Raw genomic sequence first — 24,705 nt, 5'->3', positions numbered from 1 at the left:
TTCTTTATTTTACACATTTTTGTCTTGTCGTTTAGATGAAAATGAAGAGCGGCCCGTGTCTCTGAGGTCATGCTTCAGGCTTGTGTTCGTTGGGTCGACGGCACGATCGTTTTTTCACGTTTTCCCCTAAACTCGACCCGTCTCCCGTCGCCGCTGGAGGCCGTTGGCGTCGGACGGAGTTTTCACTGATCGGGGTCGGATTTTCCAGAAATGTCTTTGCGCTGCTTTTTCTTAACGCTCCGATCGTCCGTGACCACAGCGAGGAACATGCTCTACCTCCACAACACAGGGCAGCCCTGACTCGGACCGCTCCGCCTCAAACATGAGCCTCGCCAAAAGTTGATACTATGTGACTTCTTAAAAACCGCAGCGTTCAGCCTTCTGTCGCTTCTCCACCTCCACTCATCTGGGACCAAGACTCTCCGCTTCTTTAAAAAAATGGCCGAATCCCAGTCTGATAACCTCACGTCAAAGCTAGCGTCGCTCCATCTCAGGAACCAGGGCACGGCCGACGAGCGCGGCGTGGACGATCCGGCGAAGCCCGTCGGGACGTCCTCCGCGCGGCTGAAGCGATCGCAGCTCCAGGACGACACGAGGCCTGAGAGTTCACCAGCAGAGACGGGTAAGACGCCACTTCAACGTGAAACTTACGCCGTTTAAGAAACAAAAACACCACAGTCGGACGGAAGTGTGAAGCTCCTCGTTTATGCTCTGAGCTTTTGGAGAAATAGATTAGTTTTCAGGTTTATACTAAGATACGCAAATATGAAAATGCACTTTAGACTATTCTTTATTTGCATTTATACATACAAACATATACTATACATTTATATTTGTGGAGTATAAACAACCAGGATTAATATGTGAACAAAGTCATAAAGTTCATCTGTGCGTCTAAATCTGTGGACATAAACAGTGATAAAAGTGTGAAATATGTTCGATATAATGTCGTCACTTACGCAGCGTCACAGCAGAGTCTCAAACTCTCACCATCGGTAAAAGTGTTTGAACGTGGATCACTGCTCGTCTCTGATTGGTTCATCTGCTTGTCAGTCCCGCCCAATGAAACGTGACATGTTGGGACGTAAATTTAATTAGATTAAATCAGTTTTTTAAGACAGAAGATGCTGAACTTTATAAATAAAATAATGTATAAATAAAAAATAAATAATAAAAATAAAAACATAATAATAATAATTCTCGAGAGGGGTTGGACTCTCCATTTCTCCGGCGTTGCCCGCGGGGAGCGGCGGCGAGCTGGTGTGGGCTCATTGTCCCACAGCTCAGCCGCTGCGTGTTGGGGTTCACTCCGGTGAACGAGAGGGTCGCGTCCCTGCGCCTTCGGGTCGGGGACAGGTCTCTCACTGTTGTGTCGGCCTACGGGCCAAACAGCAGTGCAGAGTACCCGGCCTTCTTGGAGTCCCTGGGAGGGGTACTAGACAGTGCACCAACCGGGGACTCCGTTGTTCTCCTGGGTGACTTCAACGCCCATGTGGGTAACGACAGTGACACTTGGAGGGGCGTGATTGGGAGGAACGGCCTCCCCGATCTGAACCCGAGTGGTGTTTTGTTATTGGACTTCTGTGCTAGTCACAGCTTGTCCATAACAAACACCATGTTCGAGCACAAGGGTGTCCATCGGTGCACATGGCACCAGGACACTCTAGGTCGGAGGTCGATGATCGACTTTGTTGTCGTGTCATCTGACCTCCGACCGCGTGTCTTGGACACTCGGGTGAAGAGAGGGGCTGAGCTGTCAACTGATCACCACCTGGTGGTGAGTTGGATCCGCTGGCGGAGGAGGAAGCCGGACAGACCGGGCAGACCCAAGCGCATTGTGAGGGTCTGCTGGGAACGTCTGGCGGAGCCCTCTGTCAGAGGGGTCTTCAACTCACACCTCCGGGAGAGCTTCTCCCTGATCCCGGGGGAGGTTGGAGACATGGACTCCGAGTGGGCCATGTTCTCCACCTCTATTGTCGATGCGACTGCTTGTAGTTGTGGTCGTAAGGTCTGCAGTGCTTGTCGCGGCGGCAATCCCCGAACCCGGTGGTGGACACCGGAAGTAAGGGATGCCGTCAGGCTGAAGAAGGAGTCTTATCGAGCCTTGTTGGCTCGTGGGACTCCTGAGGCAGCTGATGAGTACAGGCGGGCCAAGCGTGCCGCGGCTCATGCAGTTGCAGAGGCAAAAACTCGGGGTTGGGAGGAGTTCGGGAGGCCATGGAGGAGGACTATCGGACGGCCTCAAAGAGATTCTGGCAAACCGTCCGACGCCTCAGGAGAGGGAAGCAGTGCTTCACCAACACTGTTTACAGTGCGGGTGGAGAGCTGCTGACCTCGACTGGGGATGTTGTCGGGCGGTGGAAGGAATACTTTGAGGATCTCCTCAATCCCACTGTCACGTCTTCAGAGGAAGAAGCAGAGACTGGGGACCCGGAGGCGGACTCGTCCATCACCCTGGCTGAAGTCACTGAGGTGGTTGGCAAGCTCCTCGGTGGCAAGGCTCCGGGGGTGGACGAGATCTGTCCTGAGTACCTCAAGTCTCTGGATGTTGTGGGACTGTCTTGGTTGACACGTCTCTGTAACATCGCGTGGCGGTCGGGGACAGTACCTGTGGAATGGCAGACCGGGGTGGTGGTCCCTCTGTATAAGAAGGGGGACCGGAGGGTGTGTTCCAATTACAGGGGAATCACACTCCTCAGCCTTCCCGGTAAGGTCTATTCCAGGGTGCTGGAGAGGAGAATCCGACCGATAGTCGAACCTCGGATTCAGGAGGAGCAGTGTGGTTTTTGTCCTGGTCGTGGAACACTGGACCAGCTCTATACTCTCCATCGGGTCCTCGAGGGCTCATGGGAGTTTGCCCAACCAGTCCACATGTGTTTTGTGGATCTGGAGAAGGCATTCGACCGTGTCCCTCGTGGTGTCCTTTGGGGGGTGCTCTGGGAGTATGGGGTCCGGGGCTCTTTGCTAAGGGCTGTCCGGTCCCTGTATGATCGGAGCAGGAGCTGTGTTCGCATTGCCGGCAGTAAGTCAGACCTGTTCCCGGTGCATGTTGGACTCCGCCAGGGCTGCCCTTTGTCACCGGTTCTGTTCATTATATTTATGGAGGGGGCCGGAGGGGGCCTGGTTTGGGAACCACAGGATTTCATCTCTGCTGTTTGCAGATTATGTTGTCCTGATGCTTCTTCGAGCCAGGACCTGCAGCACTGGGGCGGTTTGCAGCCGAGTGCGAAGCGGCTGGGATGAGAATCAGCTCCTCCAAATCCGAGGCCATGGTTCTCGACCGGAAAAAGGTGGTTTGCTCTCTCCGGGTGGAGAGTCTCTGCCCCAAGTGGAGGAGTTCAAGTATCTCGGGGTCTTGTTCACGAGTGAGGAAAGGATGGAGCGGGAGATTGACAGGCGGATCGGTGCAGCGTCTGCAGTGATGCGGTCGCTGTATCGGTCCGTTGTGGTAAATCGATTTACCGGTCAATCTACGCTCCTACCCTCACCTATGGTCATGAGCTTTGGGTAATGACCGAAAGGACAAGATCGCGGATACAAGCGGCTGAAATGGGCTTCCTCCGCAGAGTGGCCGGGCGCACCCTTAGGGATAGGGTGAGGAGCTCGGTCACACGGGAGGAGCTCGGAGTAGAGCCGCTGCTCCTACACGTTGAGAGGAACCAGTTGAGGTGGCTCGGGCATCTGCTCAGTTCACAGTGTGGTCTTATATTCTGACCCACAGTGTGGTCTTATATTCTGACCCACAGTGTGATCTTATATTCTGACCCACAGTGTGATCTTATATTCTGACCCACAGTGTGATCTTATATTCTGACACAGTGTGATCTTATATTCTGACCCACAGTGTGGTCTTATATTCTGACCCACAGTGTGATCTTATATTCTGACCCACAGTGTGGTCTTATATTCTGACCCACAGTGTGGTCTTATATTCTGACCCACAGTGTGATCTTATATTCTGACCCACAGTGTGATCTTATATTCTGACACAGTGTGATCTTATATTCTGACCCACAGTGTGATCTTATATTCTGACCCACAGTGTGGTCTTATATTCTGACCCACAGTGTGATCTTATATTCTGACACAGTGTGATCTTATATTCTGACCCACAGTGGATCTTATATTCTGACCCACAGTGGATCTTATATTCTGACAGTGTGGTATTATATTCTGACCCACAGTGTGGTATTATATTCTGACCCACAGTGTGATCTTATATTCTGACCCACAGTGTGATCTTATATTCTGACACAGTGTGATCTTATATTCTGACCCAAAGTGTGGTATTATATTCTGACCCACAGTGTGATCTTATATTCTGACCCACAGTGTGATCTTATATTCTGACACAGTGTGATCTTATATTCTGACCCACAGTGTGGTATTATATTCTGACCCACAGTGTGATCTTATATTCTGACCCACAGTGTGATCTTATATTCTGACACAGTGTGATCTTATATTCTGACCCACAGTGGATCTTATATTCTGACCCACAGTGGATCTTATATTCTGACACAGTGTGGTATTATATTCTGACCCACAGTGTGGTATTATATTCTGACCCACAGTGTGATCTTATATTCTGACCCACAGTGTGATCTTATATTCTGACCCACAGTGTGATCTTATATTCTGACCCACAGTGTGATCTTATATTCTGACCCACAGTGTGATCTTATATTCTGACACAGTGTGGTCTTATATTCTGGCCCACAGTGTGATCTTATATTCTGACCCACAGTGTGATCTTATATTCTGACCCAGTGTGATCTTATATTCTGACCCACAGTGTGATCTTATATTCTGGCCCACAGTGTGATCTTATATTCTGACCCACAGTGTGGTCTTATATTCTGACCCAGTGTGATCTTATATTCTGACCCACAGTGTGATCTTATATTCTGGCCCACAGTGTGATCTTATATTCTGACCCACAGTGTGATCTTATATTCTGACAGTGTGATTTTATATTCTGACCCACAGTGGATCTTATATTCTGACACAGTGTGATCTTATATTCTGACCCACAGTGTGATCTTATATTCTGACCCACAGTGTGGTCTTATATTCTGACCCACAGTGTGGTCTTATATTCTGACCCACAGTGTGATCTTATATTCTGACCCACAGTGTGATCTTATATTCTGACACAGTGTGATCTTATATTCTGACCCACAGTGTGATCTTATATTCTGACCCACAGTGTGGTCTTATATTCTGACCCACAGTGTGATCTTATATTCTGACACAGTGTGATCTTATATTCTGACCCACAGTGGATCTTATATTCTGACCCACAGTGGATCTTATATTCTGACAGTGTGGTATTATATTCTGACCCACAGTGTGGTATTATATTCTGACCCACAGTGTGATCTTATATTCTGACCCACAGTGTGATCTTATATTCTGACACAGTGTGATCTTATATTCTGACCCACAGTGTGGTATTATATTCTGACCCACAGTGTGGTATTATATTCTGACCCACAGTGTGATCTTATATTCTGACCCACAGTGTGATCTTATATTCTGACACAGTGTGATCTTATATTCTGACCCACAGTGGATCTTATATTCTGACCCACAGTGGATCTTATATTCTGACACAGTGTGGTATTATATTCTGACCCACAGTGTGGTATTATATTCTGACCCACAGTGTGATCTTATATTCTGACCCACAGTGTGATCTTATATTCTGACCCACAGTGTGATCTTATATTCTGACCCACAGTGTGATCTTATATTCTGACCCACAGTGTGATCTTATATTCTGACACAGTGTGGTCTTATATTCTGGCCCACAGTGTGATCTTATATTCTGACCCACAGTGTGATCTTATATTCTGACCCAGTGTGATCTTATATTCTGACCCACAGTGTGATCTTATATTCTGGCCCACAGTGTGATCTTATATTCTGACCCACAGTGTGGTCTTATATTCTGACCCAGTGTGATCTTATATTCTGACCCACAGTGTGATCTTATATTCTGGCCCACAGTGTGATCTTATATTCTGACCCACAGTGTGATCTTATATTCTGACAGTGTGATTTTATATTCTGACCCACAGTGGATCTTATATTCTGACCCACAGTGTGAACTTATATTCTGACCCACAGTGTGGTCTTATATTCTGACCCACAGTGTGGTCTTATATTCTGACCCACAGTGTGGTCTTATATTCTGACCCACAGTGTGGTCTTATATTCTGACCCACAGTGTGGTCTTATATTCTGACCCACAGTGTATCTTATATTCCGACCCACAGTGTGATCTTATATTCTGACCCACAGTGTGATCTTATATTCTGACACAGTGTGATCTTATATTCTGACCCAGTGTGATCTTATATTCTGACCCACAGTGTGGTCTTATATTCTGACCCACAGTGTGATCTTATATTCTGACCCACAGTGTGATCTTATATTCTGACCCACAGTGTGATCTTATATTCTGACACACAATGTGATCTTATATTCTGACCTATAGTGTGATCTTATATTCTGACCCACAGTGTGATCTTATATTCTGACCCACAGTGTGATCTTATATTCTGACCCACAGTGTGATCTTATATTCTGACACACAATGTGATCTTATATTCTGACCCACAGTGTGATCTTATATTCTGACACAGTGTGGTCTTATATTCTGACCCACAGTGTGATCTTATATTCTGACCCACAGTGTGATCTTATATTCTGACCCACAGTGTGATCTTATATTCTGACCCACAGTGTGGTTTTATATTCTGACCCACAGTGTGATCTTATATTCTGACCCACAGTGTGATCTTATATTCTGACCCACAGTGTGATCTTATATTCTGACACAGTGTGATTTTATATTCTGACCCACAGTGGATCTTATATTCTGACCCACAGTGTGATTTTATATTCTGACCCAGTGTGATCTTATATTCTGACCCACAGTGTGGTCTTATATTCTGACCCACAGTGTGATCTTATATTCTGACCCACAGTGTGGTCTTATATTCTGACCCACAGTGTGATCTTATATTCTGACCCACAGTGTAGTCTTATATTCTGACCCACAGTGTATCTTATATTCCGACCCACAGTGTGGTCTTATATTCTGACCCACAGTGTGGTCTTATATTCTGACCCACAGTGTATCTTATATTCCGACCCACAGTGTGGTCTTATATTCTGACCCACAGTGTGATCTTATATTCTGACCCACAGTGTGGTCTTATATTCTGACCCACAGTGTGATCTTATATTCTGACCCACAGTGTGATCTTATATTCCGACCCACAGTGTATCTTATATTCTGACCCACAGTGTGATCTTATATTCTGACCCAGTGTGATCTTATATTCTGACCCACAGTGTGATCTTATATTCTGACCCACAGTGTGATCTTATATTCTGACCCACAGTGTGATCTTATATTCTGACCCACAGTGTGATCTTATATTCTGACCCACAGTGTGATCTTATATTCTGACCCACAATGTGATCTTATATTCTGACCCACAGTGTGATCTTATATTCTGACCCACAGTGTGGTCTTATATTCTGACCCACAGTGTGATCTTATATTCTGACCCACAGTGTGATCTAATATTCTGACACAGTGTGATCTTATATTCTGACCCACAGTGTGATCTTATATTCTGACCCACAGTGTGATCTTATATTCTGACCCAGTGTGATCTTATATTCTGACCCACAGTGTGATCTAATATTCTGACACAGTGTGATCTTATATTCTGACCCACAGTGTGATCTTATATTCTGACCCACAGTGTGATCTTATATTCTGACCCACAGTGTGATCTTATATTCTGACACACAGTGTGATCTTATATTCTGACACAGTGTGATCTTATATTCTGACACAGTGTGATCTTATATTCTGACACAGTGTGATCTTATATTCTGACAGTGTGATCTTATATTCTGACCCACAGTGTGATCTTATATTCTGACCCACAGTGTGATCTTATATTCTGACCCACAGTGTGATCTTATATTCTGACCCACAGTGTGATCTTATATTCTGACCCACAGTGTGATCTTATATTCTGACCCACAGTGTGATCTTATATTCTGACCCACAGTGTGATCTTATATTCTGACCCACAGTGTGATCTTATATTCTGACCCACAGTGTGATCTTATATTCTGACCCACAGTGTGATTTTATATTCTGACACAGTGTGATCTTATATTCTGACCCACAGTGTGATCTTATATTCTGACCCACAGTTTGATCTTATATTCTGACCCACAGTGTGATTTTATATTCTGACCCCACAGTGTGATTTTATATTCTGACCCCACAGTGTGACGTTTCCAGTTTTAACCCTGTAGCACTTTTCTGACTCCACTTTTCAGTCTTTTTTGTAAATCTGGGGCAGGTTTGGACACAGTTTCAGACACAGTTTCAGGGGCAGTTTCATCAGGGGCAGTTTCATCAGGGGCAGTTCCTCGTCTCTGGCCCCGTCTCGTGTTTCGCTGCATTACTTCCATTCCAGCCACATGCAGCTCTGTCCACAGCTGAAATTTAGTGCATCTGGGATCAGGCCATTACAACAGACTCAGGATCATATACAACAAGTGCAAACAGCTCAGCCCCAGGAGGCGTTCAACACGTGTGACGAGGAACACGTCTGTCAACAAGAGGAACATTCAACACGTGACGGAGGAACACGTCTGTTAACAAGAGGAACATTCAACACACGTGATGGAGGAACACGTCTGTTAACAAGAGGAACATTCAACACGTGTGACGAGGAACACGTCTGTTAACAAGAGGAACATTCAACACGTGACGGAGGAACACGTCTGTTAACAAGAGGAACATTCAACACACGTGATGGAGGAACACGTCTGTTAACAAGAGGAACATTCGACACGTGTGACGAGGAACACGTCTGTCAACAAGAGGAACATTCGACACGTGTGACGAGGAACACGTCTGTCAACAAGAGGAACATTCGACACGTGTGACGAGGAACACGTCAGTCAACAAGAGGAACATTCGACACGTGTGACGAGGAACACGTCAGTCAACAAGAGGAACATTCGACACGTGTGACGAGGAACACGTCAGTCAACAAGAGGAACATTCGACACGTGTGACGAGGAACACGTCTGTCAACAAGAGGAACATTCAACACGTGACGAGGAACACGTCTGTCAACAAGAGGAACATTCAACACGTGTGACAAGGAACACGTCTGTCAAGAAGAGGAACATTCAACACGTGTGACAAGGAACACGTCTGTCAAGAAGAGGAACATTCGACACGTGTGACGGAGGAACACGTCTGTTAACAAGAGGAACATTCAACACGTGTGACGAGGAACACGTCTGTCAACAAGAGGAACATGCAACACGTCACAGAGGAACACGTCTGTTAACAAGAGGAACATTCAACACGTGTGACGAGGAACACGTCAGTCAACAAGAGGAACATTCGACACGTGTGACGAGGAACACGTCAGTCAACAAGTGGAACATTCGACACGTGTGACGAGGAACACGTCAGTCAACAAGTGGAACATTCGACACGTGTGACGAGGAACACGTCTGTCAACAAGAGGAACATTCAACACGTGTCAGAGGAACACGTCTGTCAACAAGAGGAACATTCAACACGTGTGACGAGGAACACGTCTGTCAACAAGAGGAACATTCAACAGGTGTGACGAGGAACACGTCTGTCAACAAGAGGAACATTCAACACTTGTGACGAGGAACACGTCTGTTAACAAGAGGAACATTCAACACGTGTGACGAGGAACACGTCTGTTAACAAGAGGAACATTCAACACGTGTGACGAGGAACACGTCTGTTAACAAGAGGAACATTCAACACGTGTGACGAGGAACACGTCTGTCAACAAAAGGAACATTCAACACTTGTGACGAGGAACACGTCTGTCACCAAGAGGAACATTCAACACGTGTGACGGAGGAACACGTCTGTTAACGAGAGGAACATTCAACACGTGTGACGAGGAACACGTCTGTCAACAAGAGGAACATTCAACACGTGTGACGAAGAACACGTCTGTCAACAAGAGGAACGTTCGACACGTGTGACGAGGAACACGTCTGTTAACAAGAGGAACATTCAACACGTGTGACGGAGGAACACGTCTGTTAACGAGAGGAACATTCAACACGTGTGACGAGGAACACGTCTGTCAACAAGAGGAACATTCAACACGTGTGACGAAGAACACGTCTGTCAACAAGAGGAACGTTCGACACGTGTGACGAGGAACACGTCTGTTAACAAGAGGAACATTCAACACGTGTGACGAGGAACACGTCTGTTAACAAGAGGAACATTCAACACGTGTGACGAAGAACACGTCTGTCAACAAGAGGAACGTTCGACACGTGTGACGAGGAACACGTCTGTTAACAAGAGGAACATTCAACACGTGTGACGAGGAACACGTCTGTTAACAAGAGGAACGTTCGACACGTGTGACGAGGAACACGTCTGTTAACAAGAGGAACATTCAACACGTGTGACACAGGAACACGTCTGTCAACAAGAGGAACATTCAACACGTGTGACGAGGAACACGTCTGTTAACAAGAGGAACATTTAACAGGGTTTGGACGTTTTTTGTGATCACATTTTTTATCCGTGTTGATCTCATCTGCAGTTAAACAAGTGACATTTTAACGACATTTTTAATCCCCAAACCTCCACATGTTTCCCCCAAGATCCCCTTTAGATGGGCACATACAGAAAAGCATAAAAAACCAATAAATAAAAAATAAAATAAAAATAAATAATAATAATGATAATAAGGATGATGATAATAATAATGATAATGATAATACACATATAATAATAATAATAATAATAATAATAATAATAATAATAATAATAATGATAATAATAATAAATACACAAAATCATGCCTTGACGTAGGGATTATATATAAAAAATATAAAAAGAAATAATTAATTATTTTTATATACTTTTTAAATTCTATTTCTGGCCAGATAAACGTACACGTGTGACTAACGGTGAATTCATATTTATCTTGTTTAATTAGGTTCTGTATTATTGTATTTTGTTTTAATAATATGGTTGAATTCTTTGACTTGACTGAATACTGAGGCTCAGTGGTGACGTCACGGTGGGTCTGTACTGCATGTACTTCTAGATACTATGAATACTATATATACTATATGTATTATGTTGGAATGTTCAGCAGTTGCCATGGTGACACAATGTTTTTAGATCATCAGAAAACTCCAGAAAAAAATACAACAGTGATTTAAAGAGGCTGTGGTCAGTCCGAGCTGTTTAAGAGTTTGATTTTACACAGAAAGGTGAAAAACTGTTGGCTAATGCTAATGCTAATGCTAATGCTAGCTAACATGTGACTGTGATGTTACTTGAGAGAGACTTGTTTGACAGCACAGATAAGCTCACATTTGTAATTAGTCAGTTCTTTATGGTCAGATTGTGTTAAAACAAAGCTCAGATTAAAGTCTAACAGAGTTTCAGACAGAGCAGTGCCTCCTGTTAGCATCACACCCCCAGAGAATGATTGACCTGCAGTGACATGTCGTTAGCCTGGCAGGTTTGTCACCGTTTGACTAAAGCCGCGATAATAGAGAGCAGGTCCCACGGCTCCTCACACGGCTCCTCACACAGCGGCTCCTCACACAGCTCCTCACACAGCAGCTCCTCACACACCTCCTCACACGGCTCCTCACACGGCTCCTCACACAGCAGCTCCTCACACGGCTCCTCACACGGCTCCTCACACAGCAGCTCCTCACACAGCAGCTCCTCACACAGCAGCTCCTCACACAGCAGCTCCTCACACGGCTCCTCACACGGCTCCTCACACAGCTCCTCACACGGCTCCTCACACAGCTGTTGTTTTGTGTTGGTCGGGGCGAGGTCGGGGCGGCTCACGGGTGTAGAGCTGAACCCTTCCTGGTATTTTAGGCACCCAGACTGTGCCACCTGTCAGCGGGCTGGTCTGGACACGGACACATGCTGCACAAAGACGTGTCTCTGCAGAGCGTCCACACAGCAGAGCGTCCACAGAGCGTCCACAGAGCAGAGCGTCCACAGAGCAGAGCGTCCACAGAGCAGAGCGTCCACAGAGCAGAGCGTCCACACAGCAGAGCGTCCACACAGCAGAGCGTCCACAGAGCAGAGCGTCCACACAGCAGAGCGTCCACACAGCAGAGCGTCCACAGAGCGTCCACAGAGCGTCCACAGAGCGTCCACAGAGCAGAGCGTCCACACAGCAGAGCGTCCACACAGCAGAGCGTCCACAGAGCGTCCACACAGCAGAGCGTCCACACAGCAGAGCGTCCACAGAGCGTCCACACAGCAGAGCGTCCACACAGCAGAGCGTCCACAGAGCGTCCGCAGAGCGTCCGCAGAGCAGAGCGTCCACAGAGCAGAGCAGAGGAGAGCAGAGCAGAGGGGTCCAGACTCACGTTTATGTCGTTGTTGCAGACTTATCGGAGCGAGCCATGGACCAAAGTGACTGTGGAGCTCCGTCCGACCTCTCCTCAGTTCATCTAAACGGTGTCAGGACGTCCTCAGAAGACAAAGACGGAGGTAAGAGCTCAGAGCAGGTGGATTTTGATCAGAACAAACATCAGACACACAGACTGTACGCCCATGGACCACTGTGAACTGCACTGATGTAGATATAACTCCACATGAGAATAAAAATACTACTTTAATGTTGAAAATGAGGGTCTTTTGTTTTTATCATCATAGTATCAGAATCAGTATTGATGGGAGTGTTGAATCTTTTCCTTAGTATCAAAATTGAGTTTGACATGTTTGTATTGTGACTCTGTGTGACAGTTTGTTTTTTGTGTGACTTTTTAAAATGTGTGGGTTTAGATTTCCCCCTCAGTGAAACCCCCACGGCGCTGGCGGCGTGTAACGTGTGCACGTGTGAGTCTGAGCTGTCAGAGGCCGACTGGTACTGGGGCCACGTCTCCAGGTACGTCAGTCTGTGACCACTGTGTTTTAAAGGTCCTATATTAGAGTAAAACAAATATAAAATCTGCCAACTGGGCCAAACAACTGTAGGACTGACGGCGTTTGGCTCCTCATCCTTTTTCAGAAATGCTCCCACCTCGGGGCGCCCCTCCCTGAGGCGTCCCCCCAGACGGCCAGTGGAAATGAGGCTAAAGTGTGAACTGTGCCTGAGCCAGACTATAATCATTCAAGCCCCTAATGAGTGATTTCACACCTATTAGCATCCTGGCTCTTAGCATGCTAGCTAGCCCTATTGTTTTCTTTGTTTTGATTTGGGTCTGAGGATGGAGTTATAGATAAACGACGAGTTAAACCTCAGGCTGACAAGTGTGACTCATTAGAGGAATGATCACACTCAGAGTGACTCGGGCACAGTGCACACTTAGTGTGACTGGGGCACAGTGCACACTTAAAACAATGATCTGAACAGAACTGGAGACGTGTCTTGGACGATCAGACAAACGTCTTCACTCACTTCACTTTTTGTCCAGTGACAGATTTTATATTTTTACTCTGGATCAGAGGGACAAAGACGGAAAAATGTAAATGTAAAATGCTCTGAACTTTGTCATGTTCTGACGCTGTGACCACCTGGAGTTGTGTTTGTTTCATTCACACATGTTTGAGTCACACTTCTCCAAAACTGAAAACACTCACTATCACCACATGATGACATCACAAGGTGGAACAGAGTGTTTTCAGTCTGAGAGAAGAGCTCAGCCTAAATCTGCAGGTTTGTGTTAAACATGTGAGAATGAAACAAACACCACTGTGTTATGTTTTTGAGCAGGAAACATTATGACGTAGATCAGAAAACAGCGTAATGGGGCTTTAACAAATAAAAATCTGTCATTTTCACTTTTCGTTCAGGGAGGAGGTGAATGAAATAATGCGAAACACACCTGACGGCACATTCCTCGTTCGAGATGCTTCAAGTGGAGTTGAAGGGGAATATACTCTCACACTGAGGTAAAGAAACACACACGTCCACACACGTATCATCTGTTTGTGCTTCAGGAAGAAACTGAGTCAGGAGTCAAAAACTAATCATTAAAACTAATACTGAAACTGGATGTTTGTTTGAGAAGATACTGGGAAAAAATCACATTAACAAGGAAAAATGTGATCCTGAACAGGTTTAGTGTCATTTTGAGTTTGATCAAAGCAAATATAAAACCTCATGTTAAAATATAAAGAAAACTCTATTATTTTGTGTGTGAAAATGACATTTTATCACTAAAAAAGGAGCACGTTTCTTCATCGTGGTTTCATAATCAGTTTAGAGTCAATTCCTTTCGTATCAAAATCGCGTTTAAAATGACACTGCACCATAACAGTGATAAAAAAAGCTCTGGTAAATACAATAGTTTGTTTTGTTTTTTTAATCTGTTAAGTCTCTGTGAGCTTTAAACATAAATAAACATAAACATAAATACACTTCAGAGCCTAAATGTGACTCAGTCGAGCTCGAAAACACGAAGCCAAAACCTGAAGCTTTGTGTTTTGTCGTTTGCAGAAAAGACGGCACCAACAGGCTCATAAAGATCTTTCAGCGCGAGGGAAAATACGGCTTCTCCGAGCCCCTGGGCTTCTCCTCCGTCATGGACCTGATCCACTACTACCACCACAAGTCCCTGGCCCAGTACAACTCCAAACTGGACACTCGGCTGCTCTACCCCGTGTCCAGATACCAGCAGGTGGGTCGGACGGAGCCGTTCAAACGACGTCTGGGCGGGGCGGTGCTTAAACCTGACGCACAGTGGAAAAAAATCAGCCCAGTAAAAACACAAACGGGTCACACGGCAAAAGACGAAGTTTAAATCTGGACAAACCGTTGCAGGAGTGAAGACGTTTGGCCGGTTCTTCTTCAGTTCTGGTCAGATTCCCGCTGGACGCTGCCTCATATCTGTCCAGAGGGAGGAGCTAACGACACTGAAACTGTACGCAGCGATTCAGCCTTAAACGACCCTATTCGACCTTTAACGACCCACTATTGTTCTCTTTGTTTTGGAGTTGTAGATCGATTGTCTTATCTAACAAAAACAGCTTCTTGAAATCCTCTTAAACCATTTTACCACCTCTTTTCTACCTTCAGAGGAGTGGAGGTCTGAGGCATCATCCTGAGATCCTGAGACCCAAAGCAAACAGGAACAAAGAGAACAATAGGGGGTTTAAACTTCGTCTTTTGCTCTGGATCAGACCCGGACGACTGAGGGGACGACACAGACACAAACTTCTCGTGTTCATCCGACAGGGACCTTCAGATTTCACAAAAGATCAGATTTTACATTGATTTTTTTTTTTTGTGTGCCTCAAGTTTAAGCCCGAGGATTTGGACAGAAGGCCGAGGGGTCAGAGGGCACGGGGGTGTGAAGGCGCGGGGTCAGGAGGGGTCAAAAATAAACCCACTCAGTTTTATAGAAGAATCTTGTACCTGCAGTTTAGACGTACTACTACAAATATGAGCTGAAACACATGGGATACTTTAAAAAAAAAAAAAAGGAACAATATTTTGGGGTCAGTATTTATCGTGTGGACTTTTTCTTTGCACTACTGGGACATCGTTGGTTATATTTTATATTTGATCAGATTTTAACCATAAAAGTTTGGATTCATAACTATGACTCATTACAGACGCAAACTAAACGACTCAAGTGTTTCATTCTGCTGTTTTTTTATAACAGCTCATGTTTTTTTATAATACGGTGCATTAATAATAGTTTTTGTGAGTTTGGTTTAAATCTGGTCTGGTGTTATTGGGTCAGTGGCATCAATTAGTTTTGATGTTATCGTTCAAAATGTGACCGTGACCTGAATGAGACAAAGGAGGAGCAGAGTTTGACCTGAGGAGGAGTTTGAGCTGAGGAGGTGTTTGACCTGAGGAGGAGGTGTTTGAGGAGTTTCAGCTGAGTGGTTCATGTTTTGCTCTTCAGGTTCTGATGGAGGTCGACATAAATGAAGTTGGGGAACAGCTCAGGATGTTTCAGGATCGATACCAACAGAAGAGCAAAGAGTACGACAACCTGCTCAAGGAGTTCAACCAGACGTCTCAGGTAACACACCGAGGAGTGAACACACAGGAGTGAGCACACACCGAGGAGTGAGCACAGACTTCTCAGGTAACAGACACAACAGCCGTCTCAGGTGACACGGCCTTATTTTCACTGTTTTATCTAAAAATATCTACATTTTAGCGAAACTCGGCCAAAACTCCACAGACATGTGACTGAACAGGAAGTAGTGACGCTCACAGGGCGGCTGTCGGACGATGTTGCCGTGGCTCGAGACTGAGTAGAAAAAAACACAAACACAAAAGGTTCTCTTTGGAATGATGCAAAAGCAGCGTAATTGAAATAAATCAAAATGAAATAATTTGGGGAAAATGGCCAAAATCGACTTTACACATCGGCCCAAAAACATCGACAAAACTCATCGTCCGTCGGCTTCTCTGGATTCTAAACAATTTTACCCAACAATTTGAATCTTATCAACATCAGCCATGAAAATAAAACACATGAGTCTATCTCCATCTCTGGTCGTCTTAAGGGTATCTGTGTGTGGACGTTCCAGGAGCTGCAGAGTAAGAGGACGGCCATCGAGGCGTTCAGTGAAATCATTCGGATCTTCGAGGAGGAGTGCGAGACCCACGAGCGCTACAGCAAAGAATACATCGACATGTTTCTGTCGCTGAGCAGCGCAGAGAGGTGAGCGCCACGTCTGGACCACGGTCTACAAGGAAGTACGGAATCAAAGGGAATATTTCATAACTGTTTTTCCGTTGTGGGAGTGAAGACGTTTGGATGAGCAGCCGAACGTCTTCACTCCCACAACGTTTTTTAACTATGTATCAGACACAGACTTAATTAAAGCAAAAAAAAATACACAAAATGTCAAAATAAAAACTTAAGAAACAAAACCAAGACCGACCCAAGTCTAATGTAGGAAATCACAAATAAAATCAGCCTTTTGGCCTTTTAAACGTCCAAAAACAGCGAACTTTTGTGAAATAGAGAGGTTTATGTTCTCGCGATATCGATCATTACGTCACGATGTACTTTTAAATGTCCAAAAACAGCGAACTTTTGTAAAATACAGAAGTTTACATTCTTGCGATATCGATTACGTCAAAATGTCCTTTTAAACTCCTCAAAAGAGCGCACTTTAGTAAAATAGAGAGGTTTACGTTCTTTTGATATCGATTATTGCCTCACGATGTCCTTGTAAATGTTCAAAACCGGCACGCTTTAGTAAAATATAGAGGTTTACGTTCTCGCGATATCGATTATTACGTCACGATGTACTTTTAAATGTCCAAAAACAGCAAACTTTTGTAAAATACAGAGGTTTACGTTCTTTTGATATCGATCATTGCGTCATGATGTCCTTTTAAACTTACAAAAATAGCGAACTTTTGTAAAATAGAGAAGTTTACGTTCTTGCGATATCAATCATTATGTCACGATGTACTTTTAAATGTCTAAAAACAGCGCGCTTTAGTAAAAGAGAAGTTTACGTTCTTTTGATATTGATCATTGCCTCACGATGTCCTTTTAAACTCACAAAAATAGCGCACTTTAGTAAAATATAGAGGTTTACGTCTTGCGATATGGGTCATTACGTCACGATGTCCTTTTAAATGTCCAAAAACAGCAAACTTTTGTAAAATACAGAAGTTTACATTCTTTTGATATCAATCATTACATCACGATGTCCTTTTAAACTCTTCAAAAGAGCGCACTTTTGTAAAATAGAGAGGTTTACATTCTCGCGATATCGGTCATTGCCTCACGATACAGATATTTTCAGGATATATGGCACAGACTGCACTTGTGTTTGTGTCTCAGGGTCCAGAGCGACTCCGAGGGCCTCCAGCTGAAGGTGGAGGAGATCCACAGCAGTAAGAAGCGACTGGAGGACGAGCTCCAGACGAAGGCTCGGGCCAATTCAGAGGTCGACCAAAAAATGAACAGCCTCAGACCGGACCTGGTCCAGCTCAGGAAAATCAGGGACCAGTATCTGCTGTGAGGAACTTTACAGACGCTCTGCCTCGTTTTTACTGAACAGTTCCTCCTCACTGACCTTATGCATCAGAACATCCTCATGATTCACCACCATGAGTTTAGAAGCTCTTTTCATCCTTCTCAGAGATGCTAACGTGCACCTCCTGATTATCGGACAATACTAATCTTTTTAATTATCGGATTTTCTCAACTATAAGTCACACTTTTTTTCATAGTTTGGTGCAGGGGGCGACTTATACTTCAGAGCGACTTATACTTATACTTCAAAGAGACTTATACTTCAGAGTGACTTATACTTATACTTCAGAGTGACTTATACTTCAGAGTGACTTATACTTATACTTCAAAGAGACTTATACTTCAGAGCGACTTATACTTATACTTCAAAGAGACTTATACTTCAGAGTGACTTATACTTATACTTCAGAGCGACTTATACTTCAGAGCGACTTATACTTCAGAGCGACTTATACTTCAGAGCGACTTATACTTCAGAGCGACTTATACTTCAGAGCGACTTATACTTCAGAGCGACTTATACTTCAAAGAGACTTATACTTCAGAGCGACTTATACTTCAAAGAGACTTATACTTCAGAGCGACTTATACTTCAGAGCGACTTATACTCATACTTCAAAGAGACTTATACTTCAGAGCGACTTATACTTATACTTCAAAGAGACTTATACTTCAGAGCGACTTATACTTCAGAGGGACTTATACTTCAGAGGGACTTATACTTCAGAGCGACTTATACTTATACTTCAAAGAGACTTATACTTCAGAGCGACTTATACTTCAAAGAGACTTATACTTCAGAGCGACTTATACTTATACTTCAAAGAGACTTATACTTCAGAGCGACTTATACTTCAAAGAGACTTATACTTCAGAGAGACTTATACTTCAGAGAGACTTATACTTATACTTCAAAGAGACTTATACTTCAGAGCGACTTATACTTCAAAGAGACTTATACTTCAGAGCGACTTATACTTCAGAGCGACTTATACTTCAGAGCGACTTATACTTATACTTCAAAGAGACTTATACTTCAGAGCGACTTATACTTCAAAGAGACTTATACTTCAGAGCGACTTATACTTATACTTCAAAGAGACTTATACTTCAGAGCGACTTATACTTCAGAGGGACTTATACTTCAGAGCGACTTATACTTCAAAGAGACTTATACTTCAGAGCGACTTATACTTATACTTCAAAGAGACTTATACTTCAGAGCGACTTATACTTCAAAGAGACTTATACTTCAGAGCGACTTATACTTATACTTCAAAGAGACTTATACTTCAGAGAGACTTATACTTCAGAGCGACTTATACTTATACTTCAGAGCGACTTATACTTATACTTCAGAGCGACTTGTACTTCAGAGCGACTTATACTTATACTTCAGAGCGACTTATACTTATACTTCAGAGCGACTTATACTTCAGAGCGACTTATACTTATACTTCAAAGAGACTTATACTTCAGAGCGACTTATACTTCAGAGCGACTTATACTTATACTTCAGAGCGACTTATACTTCAGAGCGACTTATACTTATACTTCAGAGCGACTTGTACTTCAGAGCGACTTATACTTATACTTCAGAGCGACTTATACTTCAGAGCGACTTATACTTCAGAGCGACTTATACTTCAGAGCGACTTATACTTCAGAGCGACTTATACTTCAGAGAGACTTATACTTCAGAGAGACTTGTACTTATACTTCAGAGCGACTTATACTTCAGAGCGACTTGTACTTCAGAGCGACTTATACTTATACTTCAGAGCGACTTATACTTATACTTCAGAGCGACTTATACTTCAGAGCGACTTATACTTCAGAGCGACTTATACTTCAGAGCGACTTATACTTATACTTCAGAGCGACTTATACTTCAGAGCGACTTATACTTCAGAGCGACTTATACTTCAGAGGGACTTATACTTCAGAGCGACTTATACTTATACTTCAGAGCGACTTATACTTCAGAGCGACTTATACTTATACTTCAGAGCGACTTATACTTATACTTCAGAGCGACTTATACTTATACTTCAGAGCGACTTATACTTCAGAGCGACTTATACTTCAGAGCGACTTATACTTCAGAGCGACTTATACTTCAGAGCGACTTGTACTTCAGAGCGACTTATACTTATACTTCAGAGCGACTTATACTTATACTTCAGAGCGACTTATACTTATACTTCAGAGCGACTTATACTTCAGAGCGACTTATACTTCAGAGCGACTTATACTTCAGAGCGACTTATACTTCAGAGCGACTCGTACTTCAGAGCGACTCATACTTCAGAGCGACTTGTACTTCAGAGCGACTTATACTTCAGAGCGACTTATACTTATACTTCAGAGCGACTTATACTTATACTTCAGAGCGACTTATACTTATACTTCAGAGCGACTTATACTTCAGAGCGACTTATACTTCAGAGCGACTTATACTTCAGAGGGACTTATACTTCAGAGCGACTTATACTTATACTTCAGAGCGACTTATACTTCAGAGCGACTTATACTTATACTTCAGAGCGACTTATACTTCAGAGCGACTTATACTTCAGAGCGACTTATACTTATACTTCAGAGCGACTTATACTTATACTTCAGAGCGACTTATACTTCAGAGCGACTTATACTTCAGAGCGACTTATACTTCAGAGCGACTTATACTTCAGAGCGACTTATACTTCAGAGCGACTTGTACTTCAGAGCGACTTATACTTATACTTCAGAGCGACTTATACTTATACTTCAGAGCGACTTATACTTCAGAGCGACTTATACTTCAGAGGGACTTATACTTATACTTCAGAGCCACTTATACTTATACTTCAGAGCGACTTATACTTCAGAGGGACTTATACTTCAGAGCGACTTATACTTCAGAGGGACTTATACTTATACTTCAGAGCGACTTATACTTCAGAGGGACTTATACTTATACTTCAGAGCGACTTATACTTCAGAGCGACTTATACTTATACTTCAGAGCGACTTATACTTCAGAGAGACTTATACTTCAGAGAGACTTATACTTCAGAGAGACTTATACTTCAGAGCGACTTATACTTCAGAGCGACTTATACTTCAGAGGGACTTATACTTATACTTCAGAGCCACTTATACTTATACTTCAGAGCGACTTATACTTCAGAGGGACTTATACTTCAGAGCGACTTATACTTCAGAGGGACTTATACTTATACTTCAGAGCGACTTATACTTCAGAGCGACTTATACTTATACTTCAGAGCGACTTATACTTCAGAGAGACTTATACTTCAGAGAGACTTATACTTCAGAGAGACTTATACTTCAGAGCGACTTATACTTCAGAGAGACTTATACTTCAGAGCGACTTATACTTCAGAGCGACTTATACTTATACTTCAGAGCCACTTATACTTATACTTCAGAGCGACTTGTACTTATACTTCAGACTTACAGACTTATACTCTTAAAATACGTTAGATGCAGATTTATTTCTGGTTTATTTCTGATCCAGTCGATCTGCGCTGGAGCAGGACACTCTGTATTTTGCTCAAACATGAAAAACCAAACATGTACAGGCCTTTGACACGTAGGAAATAAATAATCACATCATCACAAAACGACAAAATCCCCCCAGAAATGAAATGGAATGAAGATTAAATTAGTGAGTGAGAGATATTCTGTGTTGTGAATCTTAATGTGGCAGAATGTCCAGCGGCGTGTGCGGCTTCTATTTATAGACGATATTTCACTCATAACTGTAAACATGTGCGGCGTGTGTAGTGTGTGCGGCGTGTGTAGTGTGTGTAGTGTGTGTGGCGTGTGTGGTGTGTGTGGCGTGTGTAGCGTGTGTGGCGTGTGTAGCATACTAGCATACATTTACAAACCGTCACAGGTCACGCCACGACGTGACCCGGGACGACCCCAGCAGCTGAACACACGACTCAACCAAGTGTGAGAGTGTGTGTGAGGTCATACAGTGTGTGTGAGGTCATACAGTGTGTGTGAGGTCGTGCAGCGTGTGTGTGTGAGGTCATACGGTGTGTGTGAGGTCATACGGTGTTTGTGAGGTCATACGGTGTGTGTGAGGTCGTGCAGTGTGTGTGAGGTCGTGCAGTGTGTGTGAGGTCACGCAGTGTGTGTGAGGTCACGCAGTGTGTGTGAGGTCACGCAGTGTGTGTGAGGTCGTGCAGTGTGTGTGAGGTCGTGCAGTGTGTGTGTGTGAGGTCGTGCAGTGTGTGTGTGTGAGGTCACGCAGTGTGTGTGTGTGAGGTCGTGCAGTGTGTGTGTGAGGTCGTGAGGTCGTACAGTGTGTGTGAGGTCGTGCAGGATTATAACGTGTGAACTCTGAGGGCCTCCGTTTTTTAGACTTTAAGGAATAGATGCATTAACACACACACACATACACACACACACGTACACACATTAACAGCAGTTGTGTGTGTGTTACAGATGGCTGATGCAACAAGGCACAAAGCAAAGTCAGATCAACGAGTGGCTCGGCCTCCAGAACGATGAAGAGGAGTAAGTATAAATTAACTTCTACCTTCCCTCAGCGCGTCTAGAAGTCCAACTTTTTCTGCGATGGTTATAGCGTCTTCCTCGACCTTTTAGGCACGAGCGTAGGCGTCTTTGTCGGTGCAGAACGTTTCATCGACATTGTGGGTTTTGTCGCGGAGAGAAAACAAATTGCAAACGTACAGCACTTCAGAGTCACACTGAGATCCAACGTTTACGGTCTACAGTCCAACAGCCAATCAGGACGCACGACACAATGGTCTACAGTCCAACAGCCAATCAGGACGCACAACAACGTCTGTGTCCAAACAAATACGCGCTGCTTATGAGGCGGGAAAAAAAAAAGACAAAATTAACACGAGGGACTGAAAAAGATGGCGGATTTCTGCAGAAAGTCTGATTTTGTTTTGTTTTTTTTTGTTTCCCGTGCGTCGCTGAGGCCCGAGGGAGACGCCGGAGACCCGACCGATCCCTCTGTGTAAAAATGATCTCATTCTGGATTCGCCAGGCAACTCGGGCCGCTGCCGTGTCCCCCGTAAAAATAGTCTCCATGTGTCTGCGGCGCGTTCAGGATCGAGTAACAGAACAGTTTTTGATGAGATTGGATTACTTTAGGGAGATCCCGAGTCTAAAACCCGGCGTTAAGTGCCAGAAACTCGAATTTAGCAAATGTCTTTTAGTGAATTTACTGATATTTACCTCATGATTGAAACTACGACAAAGCAGTAGTTGAATTTGCGTGACGTCAGATGATATAGAAGTAGCACCAGGATTGTTCTCAAGGACCTGGAGCAAATTGAAACGCCTCCCAAACCGTCCCACACCGAGCCAAACCAGTCTAAACCCGTCAGTCTGCGGAAAACCCCGTATAAACCTCTGATTTTCAGCAGTTTTGTCGCAGGTTTATGTTTTGATTCTGTATTTCTGTCCTCCTCTCAGCCCGTACACGCTGGCGGACGACCCGGACCCGGAGGAGAGCAGCTGGTACGTGGGCGCCATGAGGAGGAAGGAGGCCGAGGAGCTGCTGAGGGGGAAACGCGACGGCACCTTCCTCATCCGGGACAGCCAGAGCCAAAAGGGATCGTACGCCTGCTCCGTAGTGTGAGTGCGTTTACGTGTCTGCGGAGAGAAACAAACCGCCGCGCTACACTTGTGTTTTCAATCAAATGTTTCGATCTGGACGACGGCGGCTCATTGGTCAGAGCGTCGTTGTTGTCGTCGTCGTGTCCTTTGGCGAGACACTTTCCCTGCAGTGCTTAGTCTGTTTCCTTTTAGCGTTTGTGGCAAATATATCATTTTCGAAACAATAAAAGGAAACGCGTTGATGTAAATGTGTCCCCCGCAGAGGGCGCTAACGTTTCTGTCCTGTGCTGCAGAGCGGACGGCGCCGTGAAGCACTGTGTCATCTACAGGACGTCCGGCGGCTTTGGCTTCGCCGAGCCCTTCAACATGTACCCCTCCCTCAGAGAGCTGGTCCTGCACTACCGGCACACCTCACTCATCCAGCACAACCAGCAGCTGAATGTGACCCTGTCCTGGCCCGCCCTCAGCCCGCAGCCCAGCTAAGACCCCGCCCTCAGCCCGCAGCCCAGCTAAGACCCCGCCCTCAGCCCGCAGCCCAGCTAAGACCCCGCCCTCAGCCCGCAGCCCAGCTAAGACCCCGCCCTCAGCCCGCAGCCCAGCTAAGACCCCGCCCTCAGCCCGCAGCCCAGCTAAGACCCCGGAGAAGACCCGATTGAAGACCCCAGATAAAGACGTCCAACCCCACAGAGACCCTCAGCTTTAGGACCCCAGCCCCACAGACAGACACCAAGCTCCAGCCAAGGTCCACCAGCACAAAACATGAACCAAACGACGAGGAGCAGACGTCACAGTTTAACTCGAGCTGCACAATATGAGAAAAAAACACAACAACATCCAAAAAACTATCAACACGTGACACTTCAGCGGGGTCGGGGTTAAAGGGTTAAACCAAATTAAAATGTAAAGTGTCCAATTTATAGGTCAAAATAAAAGTTTAACACGACTAAACCAAAACGAGGGCGAGGGAAATCATGACAAAAATCTAATCTAATCTAAATATTAAAGTGTTTTTTTCGTTAT

At 44.6% G+C, this 24,705-nt stretch overlaps 1 protein-coding gene across 1 annotated transcript; it reads left to right on the top strand.

Annotated features, from left to right (window-relative positions):
- Nucleotides 1-438: 438 nt before the first annotated feature.
- LOC117369935 (phosphatidylinositol 3-kinase regulatory subunit gamma-like) lies at nt 439-24,168 on the top strand. The gene is made up of 11 exons (XM_055221572.1): nt 439-622; nt 12,497-12,601; nt 12,896-12,998; nt 13,907-14,005; nt 14,553-14,733; nt 15,970-16,089; nt 16,607-16,740; nt 17,881-18,057; nt 22,537-22,608; nt 23,542-23,703; nt 23,979-24,168. Exons 1-11 carry the CDS (start codon nt 439-441, stop codon nt 24,166-24,168), a joined length of 1,527 nt encoding a protein of 508 aa, XP_055077547.1.
- The last annotated feature ends 537 nt before the right edge of the window (nt 24,169-24,705 follow it).

Source organism: Periophthalmus magnuspinnatus, chromosome 4, assembly GCF_009829125.3.
Source record: "Periophthalmus magnuspinnatus isolate fPerMag1 chromosome 4, fPerMag1.2.pri, whole genome shotgun sequence".
NCBI classification, from domain to species: domain Eukaryota; kingdom Metazoa; phylum Chordata; class Actinopteri; order Gobiiformes; family Gobiidae; genus Periophthalmus; species Periophthalmus magnuspinnatus.
The sequence above is the reverse complement of the archived record's forward strand: the minus strand, read 5'-3'. Positions and strand labels throughout refer to the sequence as shown.

What these genes read in the sequence shown, in the direction of transcription:
- LOC117369935 (XM_055221572.1), top strand. Translation starts at nt 439, where the DNA reads ATGGCCGAATCCCAGTCTGATAACCTCACGTCAAAGCTAGCGTCGCTC. An exon ending in AGTTCAACCAGACGTCTCAG is followed by an intron (nt 16,090 to 16,606) that starts GTAACACACCGA and finishes TGGACGTTCCAG; the next exon opens with GAGCTGCAGAGTAAGAGGAC. An exon ending in TCGCTGAGCAGCGCAGAGAG is followed by an intron (nt 16,741 to 17,880) that starts GTGAGCGCCACG and finishes TTTGTGTCTCAG; the next exon opens with GGTCCAGAGCGACTCCGAGG.